This window comes from Aotus nancymaae, unplaced genomic scaffold (assembly GCF_030222135.1).
Source record: "Aotus nancymaae isolate 86718 unplaced genomic scaffold, 86718_ANA_hifiasm-v0.15.2.pri h1tg000117l, whole genome shotgun sequence".
NCBI classification, from domain to species: Eukaryota; Metazoa; Chordata; class Mammalia; order Primates; family Aotidae; genus Aotus; species Aotus nancymaae.
The window spans coordinates 2,609,786-2,622,703 of record NW_026988532.1 but is presented as its reverse complement, the minus strand read 5'-3'; the positions used below and the strand labels follow the sequence as shown (position 1 = coordinate 2,622,703).

At 31.7% G+C, this 12,918-nt stretch overlaps 1 protein-coding gene across 11 annotated transcripts in view; it reads left to right on the top strand.

Annotated features, from left to right (window-relative positions):
* Positions 1–12,918, top strand: part of COL11A1 (collagen type XI alpha 1 chain) — a 213,134-nt gene that overhangs the window by 117,690 nt on the left and 82,526 nt on the right. For all 11 annotated transcript variants that reach the window (XM_064371085.1, XM_064371076.1, XM_012438753.3 and 8 more), the window contains 3 exons: positions 2,349–2,402; positions 7,026–7,079; positions 11,718–11,771. In XM_064371085.1, the coding sequence (XP_064227155.1) occupies positions 2,349–2,402; positions 7,026–7,079; positions 11,718–11,771 (162 nt within the window). The remainder of the gene's footprint in view (positions 1–2,348; positions 2,403–7,025; positions 7,080–11,717; positions 11,772–12,918) is intronic.

Here is a 12,918-nt window from a genome sequence, read left to right as displayed (position 1 = left end):
TTTCCTTACAAGTGAATATGCTTTTGCTGATACTGCATTTTAATTTGAAAAACAGTACTGTCATCCAACAGTATGATTACTTTTAAAAACACTTTGAGAGTGAGAAAAGTACCTCTTGAGGATTAAAGTAAAGAATTTTTGTTTTGTTTTGTTGTTTTAGTAATCTAGGTGGATTTATTTTTGATAAATATTCATACATTGTTTTCAGTATCTGTGTAGGAAGAGCATATTTCCTGTATTCCTTGTGGTTGATGAGACATTTCACCCCAAATATGCCTTCATTTTCTGCCAATAATTTTTAATTATCTTGAACCACTTAGTTCATGTCTTAAGCACAAAGTTGAAAAATAGCAAATGTAATGCCATAAAATATTTTCTTCAAAATATGTCAGTTGGAAAGTTCAGGGAATTAATTCTGTAGTATCATTGGATTTGAAAAAGAAATACCTATTTTTGCCCATTTCAATGGACTCCCTCTTTAACAATGCATTTATATTTAACTATATAGTTATATATGACATGTATATATATATATATATATATATATATGTATGTATATAAAAACTTTTATTAAGATATTCTACAAATTAAATGTGATTCCTCATAATCATGATTAGTAGATCATGGATACTGGTTATTAAAGGTTAAATATAGCTTTTAGTTAGGTCTAGCATTACCAAATTAAGTGATCAAAAATGGAACCAAGACACCTAGTTAAATTTGAATAATAAATAAAGAATAAGTTATTTTTGTCATAAGCATTAAGTATGTATCTTGTGATATTTAGGATATATTAAAAGTATTCATTATTTATTTAAAGCTCAAATTTAACCAGGCACTGGATATTTTATCTGGTGATCTGGTTTCAACACCATCTATACACTGAGTCATTATGGATTTTTTAAATCCCACCTGGAAACTATTTTGATTAATAAAAAAAAATATGTCAACTCTTTCTGTGAAATTTTATAAAGATTCAATTTTTCATTTTTGTTTATTTAAAGTAATGATTTTTGAAATGTTTCATTCTTAAAGAATTTAAATTTAAACTGTATTTGAAAAATAGCAAAATTTTAGAAAGCAAAATGACATTTTAAGAAATCAGGAAAATAGAGTTTGCTATATAATCAAAGGAATACTATTTTTAAAAATTCGTACTTAAAATGATTTTTTCTTTAGGAATCATGGTTTCATAGTTTAATAAGAGTTTAAAATTTTATAAGTTCCTAAATTTTGCCCAGTGGTTTTGGTAGTTTCATGTGATATCTATTTTTGTTGACTTTATATATAACTTTGAAGTTACTATTTTGATGTAAGATGCTGGTAATAGTACAAACTGTACAAACTTGTGATGATTTTTGAACTAACATTGGCTTATGAATGATAATGAGATTTTTCTTGGGAAGGCTAGATTGGTAAATAGAAAGAGTAAATTCTGTTGAAGGCCAACTTCAGTAAACTATATTTTTGATGAGAAAACTACATAAATCCTACCCTAAGTATATTACTTAAGAAATTTTATTTATGTTATCTTTCATAAATCTTCTTAAATAAATGCAACTATTATGTTCTGGGCCTATAAAGGATTATCTCTTACCAATTACTTTTTCTGCCAACAATGGAGTCACTGTAATGGGACCTACTTTATGCACTTTAAAAATAGGTAAATTTGCGAGATGAATAATATAGTTAATTAAAAATCAAGCCAAAAATGATATAATATTTTATTTGGATTTAATGCTAATAACTACACAATAAAGTTATTTTCTTCTTATCTACAAAAGAAACTTATACATGAGTAAAATATATATTGACATCATCCAAAATAAATATATTTTAAACATGGAGACTAGTTAACAACCTGTTCTGTGGTCTAGCTGAGATAGTCACATACTTTCTCTTTTAGTTTTAGAATCTATGGCTAGATACAGAGCATGGATAGAATAAGTTTTAAAACAGTTTTTTGAGGGGGAGGCTAAGGAATTGAATTGAATCGAAATATCTTCCTTCTGTGAATGTTTCTAGCCAATGTTAAAAGTAAATAATCTGCAGAACTTCTCAATTCTTATATGTTCTCTTCACTTTTAATTCACATGAATTCTACATATTTACAGTGTTCCTGAGGTAACACTGATGTGATGTGCAGTTTTGAGTAGAGTAGTGTGAAAAATTATCCATTTTGCTTTTGCATTAGCACTTACTCTCGTGGTGCATTACCGTAGTTTTGTCGCTGTGACGAAGAAGCTGGATGATGCATTGCATTTCATCTATACAAATCAATCTCAAAGTATAAAGATGCGTTTTCTAAGGCGTGTTGTTAACTTCTCCCCACTGCTTTTTATTTCCAGGGTCCTCAAGGACCGCAGGGTCCCGTTGGATTCCCTGGACCAAAAGGCCCTCCTGTAAGTGTCAGAGCTTCTCTTTCTTGGTCTCTATTTGACATTTTCAGAGTTTTGAGAGTCACAGTGTACATTTTAAATATTTGTTAGATATAATATGATAAAATCTTAATAAAATTACAATTGATATCAAAGAAAGTAGATATTTTCAATTTATGAAATTCAGAGTGTTTCTGAATATAATTTCAACATCTCTTATTAAGCATTCATTGAAAGTATGCCAAAGACTAGGAAAATATAAATATCATTCTCTCAGCTGCTCTTTGAGCTGCTCCTCCATGAATGTAATTGATGACATTAAAAATTGTTATCAACTCTTAAATATTTGGTATATTAGAATTTATCTTTATCTTCCATCATCAATATAACCTTCTTCAAATATCACTTCCTAAATCTCTCCAACATTCTGATATTACTTAAGTCTTGCAAAGATTTATTTATATTAATATTATATCTGTCTCTATAATTGATTATTTTTGGAAAATGTAACGACAGTTCTCCTTAAGTCATATCCGTTATACGAAATGTATATAACGGATATAATGTATATAACGAAGCCAATTCTTAATGCAACACTCTTGAATGTTCGTCAAGCACCTTCATAAAGTTAAATGAAGTACTTTGTTTTTGTATTTAAATATTTGTGAGGACATAGAACATGCTGTGTGTTTTTGTTTTTTGGTTTTTGTTTGTTTGTTTGTTTTACCACCTTCTCAGTTTCTTTAAGAGAGCGGGAGTCAGCTTACCCACATGTCTAGGACAGTGGTTTGCAAATGTAGTTCCTGGCCCAGCAGCATCCACAGCTCTTGGGATATTGTTAGACATGTAGTCTCACTGAGCAAATCACAATTCTGGAGAGGGGCCCAGTCTATCTTTTAAAAAACCCTCTAGACAGTTCTGATGCATGTGAACTGTGTGAACTGCTGTGCTAGTCCACACTAAACAATACTACCCACGTTTTAGTGTGCACACAAATCATATTGGTGAATTATTTATTTTGAAATAAATAAATGTCAAATATTACTTTTACAATAATTTTTAGATACTGTTTAAATTATTACTTTACCACTGAACAGTTTTGCATTATTACTGCAAACATATTAGGAAAGTATTGTCACCTGTATTACAATGGTATAAAAAGCTCAATATGCATAGCTAGTATTAAATATAAAACAATCTTGACACTACCTGCATATGTTTACCTACTATGTCAGTTTTGCTCAAATGTAACATGAAGACTCCAAAATCTTTCACAGAGAAATGAAAACATAGTTTCAAAAGTCACTGTATGTATATTTTAATAAGCATTTCCATAATTAGTTTTAAGCTATGTGTATTTTGTTTAGCAACATAAAGTTTAGCAATATTCCATTTATGTTTGTATGTATTGTTGAAAATTGCTTTGCTCATGGAGTATTGTTTCATCGTCAAAGAAAGTCTTTGACGATGAAACAACATTCTTGACTTATTTTTTTTCTCAGAACTTTTTCAACCCACTGTCTTATGTGTCTTTCAATGTTTTGAGCCATTGATCATGCATGCGTTTTATCTCTAAGAGGTATCACAATGATAATAAATGCCTACACTTGAGAAGCATGCATTCTAGTTGGAGAGACAAGACAGTTAGGAGTATTGGTTTCACTGATAAACAAAATGATTTTTATACTATGTTTCTCTAACAAGTGAAACATGAAATAAAAATACCTCGTTTCTCTGGTATGCAGTTTTATGACTTTGAGATAGAAATGCCTTCATCTGTTAAATAAAGAAAGAAGAAATTAAGGCGGAGAGATATAAAAAATCTCTTCCTGTAAATTAATTGGCTTATCTTCATTATACCAGGAAAAAATATATATATACATATATGCGTATGATATATATTGACATAGTCATATATATATGTATATGGATCTAAATATTCCCTTTAGATTCTGTTAATCTCATGCCCATATCAGCAGATTTGGGGAATATACAGTATTCCATTTCAGAAAAAAATTAGCTTGAAATAATTAAGGCTTATAGCATGACTACTATGAGAAACATTCTATTTAGAATAGAAAAAGTCAAAACTCAGTGCCAATGAGAAGTGAGAAAATATCTTTAAACAATTGCTTATCCATTTTCACAGATTGCCTTGCCAAATCTGCATACCCTCATTTAGATGAATTCTCTCTGTCCTGTATCAACTAGCTAAAAGGGGTGGACTATTTTGATGAAAAAAGTATTACTTTTACAAAAATACCATAAAATTATTTGGTAATTAGTCTGCTTATTTTATTGGCTTGTAGTTTGTAGCCATTATGGTAATTTAGGACTAATACTTTGATATTAGAAGTACATACATAAATCAAGAAAAATGATAATGACACCAATTCTTAATGCAGTATATTAGCACTAATCCCTCAGACTCTCTAGGAAAGCCATTAAATATTACATTGCATTCTTCCCAGGATGCAATCAGTTAGAGCTAAAATCACTATTTTAAAGTATTATAATATTTTGCAATGAAAGTGTTATCTATGTCAGCAAATATGAGATATTTAATTCTTCTATTTACAGCTTTGTTAAAAAAATGTAAGTCTTGTGCTAATAGCAGAGCACATCATTTAAGATGCACTGTATTATGGTGGAAAAAATAGCCAGACATACTTGATATCTTTCAGCTGTCATCCTCTCTGTAAAACTTTAATTATTGCCCGAAATTGAAAGCATGTTTATCGCCAAACACATCAAACTAGTGATAAGGCACAGAAATTGTTTTATTTGCTATTTTGTAAAACTGGACCTCAATGAAATCTACTAGCAATTAACTTCCACTTATTTCTGTATGTCACCTCCAAAATGAGGGCAAAACCAAGTCTTAGCATTAATATACACACCTAGTGGCTGATAGAAGGGTATGTAATATATGTTTTTGCCATGGTTAAATGACATCCAAAAATGTTTTGGGCCCTTGGTTAAAAACATTTTACAATTTTGTTTTTCGAAGAAGAGGATGGCAGTAAGTGGCCCTGGAAAACGTGAACAAGTCACTGAGCAAGCCATGATGTTGTGAAATAGCATAACAGTTTTTAATTAGAGTTGCTAATTTATACAGCAACCAGGATGTCAATAGAGACTACTTAAGGGAGCAGAGATGGTTCTGGCACTGCCAAAAACCTTTCTCCTGAAGTAGCTAGCCAACCTAGAAAAGTCTCACTTAGTTGGAAGAAAGCTATCTGTGAAATTATATTTTGAAGCAAAGTCTTTTTTTCACACTCACTTTATAAGAACATATATTAAAAATAGATGTTCAAAAACAAATTTATTTAAATGATTAACATACAGTGAGAGGTGCACTGTTGTAATTAAAAATATCATTATTAAAAGAATCATTTACCTTTATTTATCCAGAAGGGTGATAATATTTCTGTCTCTACCCATTGACTATGTTTTAAATTTTGAACTTGATACCTAATGGTTACTGAGTAGAATGAATAATCCATAAGGCAGTCTAAAGAAGTAGTCTGTTTCTACTAAGTATTTAAAATATAGGACCCTCACACAGTTGTTCACTTGAAGTTTGTAGTTAATTGCTTTATTTATTTCTTAAGCCATGACAAAGACAGCATCCTTTATAGAAAGTGATAGCAGTAGATTTGCTCCCCAGTACTTCATAAACATTATGCTTCCAAAAAGACATTTAAGAAATCCACTGGGAAAAATTTGTCCTGACAGCTTCTAAGAATTGAGTATACGTATTGTTTCTTTTACTTGAAAAAATTTGAGAGGTAAACTAACATTGTTTTTATGAGTTTGTATTTCTTTTGCTTTTTTTGTTTGGTTGGTTGGGTTTTTTTGTTTTTTGTTTTTGTTGTTTGTTTGTTTTTGTTTGTTTGTTTGTTTTTGAGACGAGTCTCGCTCTGTAGCCAGGCTGGAGTGCAGTGGCGAGGTCTCGGCTCACTGCAACCTCCGTCTCCCGGGTTCAAGCGATTTCCCTGCCTCAGCCTCCCCAGTAGCTGGGACTACAGGCGCACACTACCAGGCCCGGCTAATTTTTTGTATTTTAGTAGAGACAGGATTTCACCATGTTGGTCAGGATGTTCTGGATTTCCTGACCTGATCTACCGGCCTCAGTCTCCCAAAGTGCTGGGATTACAGGTGTGAGCCACCGCGCCCGGCCTTCTTTTACATTCTTATCAGTTAGAAGCTCAAATCACCACTAGAGGGCACTATCTTTCTCTGTTATCCAAGTTTTAATGCACCGGGAATTGAATTAGGAACAAATCACCAAAAAAGGGAAATATTCATCTTTGAAGTGCTAAAGAAGTAATATTTTTTCACAAAAATGAAAATACCAACCTTTGCAAATATTCATTTAAAAATTATTGATGCAAATGAAATAAATTTATTTAAATGTAAAATGTTCAGAAAAGACTTCTGTAATTCTATTTTGGTTTCAATTCTAGCTACAGAATTATATTGAAGAGATATGTGTGCATATTACCGTATATAAAATCAACAGAAGAACAAAGTAAAATATCTAATGAAAATACAAAAAGAAAATTTTCTAACATATGACATTTAGACTATAAAACAATTAAAGAAATATTTATGACATGTGATGTTTAATATTTGTAATTTCAGGGACCACCTGGGAAGGATGGGTTGCCAGGACACCCTGGGCAACGTGGGGAGACTGTAAGTGACCTTTTACCCTTATTAATAATTTACATCTCTAGCTCCTCATCAGTTCACAGAAAGCTACTTTTTAATGAACAGTTCAATTACTCGATTGAGGAACATTGAAAACTTAGTTTCATTAAGCCCTTTTTTGAAAGATATACATAAATGCATACATGGACACAAGAAATATACTTCAGGAAATAGGATGTTAGTTGATATGATTGTTCTTATTGTCAACCGCAGCATTTTAAGGAAGAGTTGATGGAGAAGACACCGTTATTTTTTAGATATCTCAAGAGAGTCACTCTGGCTCTTTCACTGAAGTCTGTTTATGGATACATTCTACTCACACCCATCACCTTTCCACTCTCTAAAAACAGCAGCTTGCAAATAGCCATGCACATAATACAACATTCTTTTATCAAGAACTAAGGGATGAAATATTTGCTGATATTGGACCCATTGGCTATAATTGGTTGGGAACTATGTCAAAAGCATCCTTTCATGTGAAATAGGAAAAAGTAAATCAAAAAACGGTCGCTAAATTTTACTTAAAAACTATAAAGAATATAACAGTAAACAAATTGAATGAACAATTTACCACGCATGTACAATTTGGGCAGAGAGAACCTAGCAGCTCCGTTATGTTTACAGATCTTGGTGAGCTTATTTATTTTGCCACGGTTACAAAACCAGGCATCTGGATATCCCAGTGCATTGTTATTCTAACCAGAAATCAGCATGGATTGGCATGTTTCCATGGAATCAATTCTTGCTTCTCACCAATGATTACTTTTATTCAAATTTCTCAAGGAAACTACAAATTCAGACTACCTTTGACTATGTAGTTTAAAATCATGGTAGGGTATTTGGGCAGTCTGCATACATACTGGAGTTGCACAGCAATGTACTATAACAAATCTGAAAACATTATGAATTTTCTGCTGTGGAGGAAACAGTCTTCAACAGCCACCCAATTCCTGTCTTGCTTACCATGCGGCAGTTCTTAGTTTCACCATTTCTTAGTTTTAGCCAGATGGGAAACTTCAGAGTCTTGGATTTCAAAGGCAAAATCAAAATATGATTTAATGAGATCAAAGAACAAAATGTTTGGATATCCTCTTGGGAATGATACCTATATTAGGAGCAGAAATAAACTTTCTAAAGGAGAATCAACATGCAATTTGCAAATGCATTCTCATTCAAATCTTTCAGCCAAATCATTTTAAATAAAGTCATTTTATAACTTCCTGGAAATAACTATAGGATATTCCAAAATGTCTTCTGAGGAAAAGATATCAAGAGAATTACTGTTATAAAATTGTTATATCTAGCCAAAATAATTGTATCACATATAACATTGAGATTTAAACAGAGAAGAAAAAGGCATAATGTTTCTAGAATGAACGTTTCTGTTTTATAGTTTTTCACAGATAAAAGCCAGGATTATTTCTGAAAAATTATATTCCTGATTTCACATCCACTTTTAAGGGAATGTTGAATCATCCTGTAGCCTCAAACCTTTTTTTCTCGCCTTGTTCTGTGCTGACCCAGATTCAAAAGATTGCTTTGCACAAGAGTCACAATCTAGAGTGGGAATTCATTCTTTGCCATATATTTATGGATAAGATATAAGATAATAATCTTATTCCAAAGGAAAAGTTTTTAAATTATATTTCAGATTTGTCTCCAATCAGAAACCCACTAATTAAATGTTTATTCTGACCTCTCATATTCATTTGGGTTGTTTCAGTATAATAGAAACTATTCCCATTTTTTTCCTGGTGGCCTTAAACAGCTTCAGAGATAGCTCCTATTATATTGAAATGACCCAAATTTGTCTCAGAAACATAGTGCCAAATCCTGCATTGATCCTAAAATTGGCTTAGTCTTACAGCGATGATCAGAAGAGGAGTTACACTTCTGTTGGATCTTAATAGCACATTTTTCAAACTACCTATGTATATATCAAATTAATTTCCATTTTCAGCAACTTTGAAAAACATAATTTTACTAGCTATTCTAAAATTAAATGGCAAGTGTAGTCTTATTACATGACAATATTGAACAGGCACGCCTTATTGCGAACTGTAAAAGTTTTCCTGTGTAGTTTATTTGTAAGATTCCCCAAGATCAATTGTATTAGATACTTGTAAATACTCTGAATGGTTTGAATGAGCAGACATATGGGCAACGCTGTCTTCCAGCTAAAAATCCATCACTCACACAAATGGGCTAGCAGCCAAGACTTTCTCTTTTCCCTTAGAACGTATGAGTGAAAGTCTGTGTTTTAATTTTTCCCAGACTTTACTCAATTAAGTATTGATTTTTAATCAATTACATTTAATTAATCATTATTGCAATCATTTTTGTTTGTGTGTGATTCTTGCTCTCACAGTTACTAAGACAAAAAGTTTTATAAGACTTTTTTTTAAAGTTTGGAATTGCCTTTATATCTTCCTGTTCAATTTAGTGATTAAAAATTGGAAGAAGAATAATCCAGACAGAGGAAACAGGTCATGCAAATATATGGTGTGTGGCTATTCAGAAAAAGGTAGGAAGATCAGCATGGCTAGAATTTAGGGTACATTTTGAAAGCGAAGGAAGTAACTGAATTCACATACTGGACCCATATTGCCTAGAAGTTTGTCATCTGTATGTTTAAAAATGAGCTTATTGAGTTTGGTTTTGTGGGCGATGATTCTGGCTAATGTAAACAAGTGAATGAAGCTGACAATCAACAACAGTGAAGGAAAGAAGTGATTATAGTTTGAATAGGACGGGTCTACTGGGATAAGAGAGAAGAAGCTGTATTTGAGGGAGCTTCTCAAGTGACACATTAGGATGAAATGACTCATTAAGTATGGGCATTGAAGAAAAGTCTGGGATCTGAAGACACGCCATTAAATAGGGGGAGAACACAGAAGGAAAATTAAAGGAAAAGATACATTCAGGAAGTTCCATGCTAGGAATGTTGAAGAGAGAGTATATACAATTGGAAATTTCTAGTAGACACTTATTGAGAGAGTTTTAGGGCTCATACAAATTAGAAGTTTAGAAATAGCTGGGAGTGGAGGAGTTCATCAGCACAGAGATGGCAATTGTGGTCATGCAGGTTGTTGAGATATTCCAGGGACACATATATACATTATGCATACATTTATACATGTGTTTAGGTATCTATGTATGTGTGTATGTAAATCTGATGACAGATTTCCAGACCAACTAATTGCTGAAAAATTAAAATTAAGTGACTAATATGCTTATAAAATGCTGAAAAATTTTATGACCTTCACCTCCAAAATTGATTGTTTTTGCTATTGATAATGATAGCTCAAATAGAACCATGAAAGTCTTAATTAATAGGTTTTAAAAATAGATGAAATCTATTTTCTTTTCCTGTAATATCAATTACAATAATTACAGATTATTTTCTTTACCTACTTATAAAACTTTATTGTTATAAATTGTTCATAGTTACTGGGAACATTGTGATACAAATGTGAAACTGCTAGTTCCTACCCATTTTTTCTGGTCTTTTAATTTTCAGTCTGACCAGATGTTAAAGGGAATAAAATATTCAGTTCTTTGGAAACTGCTTCTCCCAATATTTTCTATCTACTTCTTTAGCTGTTAAAAGTAAGTTAACTCTCATGAGTAAGAAATTTACCTTTTTTTTTTTTTTTGAGACCGAGTCTCACTCTGTCTCCGGGCTGGAGGTGCAGTGGCACTATCTCGGCTCACTTCATCCTCTGACTCCCTGGTTCAAGCAGTTCTCCTATCTCAGCCTCTCTAGTAGCTGGAATTACAGGCATGTGCCACCACACTCAGCTAAATTTTTATATTTTTTGTAGAGATAGGGTTTCATCATGCTGTCCAGGATGGTCTCAATCTCCTGACCTCAGTCTCCCAGAGTGCTGGGATTACAGACATGAGTCACTGTGCCTGGCCAGAAATTTACCTATCTTAATACACTTATGCGGAATGAATAACCCACAGCCTAAAGAAGTATAAGTACCAGAATATATGCCCAAAAGTTTTATGTAGTGAGTATATTCTGCTCAAATCAACCAGATGATATTTTAATGACTGCATTATTTGCAAAATGCATTTACAGCTATATCTCATGAGGTTTTTACAAGAAAGTGTATTGATAAATGCTAAAATAATTACTATGCAAACCATTATTTTAATAGATTTATTTTTATATCTTGTTTTATTTTATGAGATTTTTGGAATGCAATAGAGAGAAATGTATTAATATCATAGGTTGTGAATTTATCTGTGCCTAAAAAATTAGTTAACTGTTTCAAAGAATTTCTAAATCATTTAGTTCATCCATAAACATTACTGGGTTAAAATTGCATGTGGTGTTTTACCTGATGGAACAGGGCTAAGAACATATTTTTGCTCTAACTTCATTTATTAAAGGTAACTATTGCCCTACCATGTGAAATATTGAAATGGCAAATTTTGAATTTTAGTGACTGAAATAAGTTTAACTTATTAAATTTGTATTTAAGCATTTGAAAATAAATAATTTTAGTCAATAGGTGATTTTATTTTAATGTGACTTACGCAGCTATCTCACAGAATTTTGATTTATGCTTTGTATTGTGTGTAGCTTTTACAGATAATACTTTGCTTCCTTAGGGATTTCAAGGCAAGACTGGCCCTCCTGGGCCAGGTGGAGTGGTTGGACCACAGGTACGTTCCTTTGCTTTATTTCCCAAGCAAGGTTTGTTGTTGTTGTTGTTTATATTTTAACCTCCCTAAGTTGTATAAAATCTCAATTTTTCAAAATGATGTGTACTTTATTTCAGATTGTATTTAAATATATGCAGCTATTGTACATCAAAGAAACCAAGAAACTACTACTAAAGTAACTTTTCAATTTGCCTGTAAGAATAAAAGAGAAGAATAAAATAAATGAAAATAAATCAGAAAGTTCACACTGAATTTAACATTAAAGCCTGACTATGACACCATCTACTAATAAAATTACCAAGTTCTTTATAAATAGGTGGACCATTATCTTTTTCTAGAATTTTAAATTATAAACTGACTTCATGTTTTTTAGTAAAAATTAGATTTAGAAATATACATTCTAAAATTTTAATATTTGTAACACATTAAATGTTTCTTAAGATTTTTGCCTTCATAATAGTGTATTATATCAGGAGTAAAATATGAATTATCTTTGAGTATATACAAAACAATGGCAAAGACAAGTATCTCTTTCAAGATAGGTGGCAGAAGAAGTCTGAAAAATTGGTGCAGTATCCTGAATTATAGTATAAAATAACTATAAAGAGTAATTCATGGTAATAGACAATAATGTTTTTCTTTTCTGCCAAAGCATATTGAATGGACAGAACACATTTAGTTTACTGGGCTGGAATTTTGCCCCTACTAATGACAAATTATAATAAAGGAGCAAAGGCAGGTGAATATGTGTTTTAATCATTTAATTAGTTTAGTCTTTTCTCTGTCTCTAAATAGTTCTTAACACTGTAACTCTCACACACATGCACATCCAAATACACATATGTGCACACACACATCTAGAGAAACAACCGCATCTTGTTTTTAGGAATATGTGTAACAGAAGCAAAAATGAAGAATTATTGGAGTGGTTGATTATTTTACTTCAGAGGTTAATCCTGAGCCAAGGGAAATGTTCTGTTATTTTATAGAGAGTGTAAACATGAGTACTTACTTGTGCTAAAGTCTTCTTTTTAACTGCTTATCAGTTTTAGTTAAAACATTATATATACTTTCTTAGTAATTAGAAAGCTTCCTTCAAAAATACTTTTTCCTGTTTAAAACAACTTTGTAACTATTTTCTGTGAGA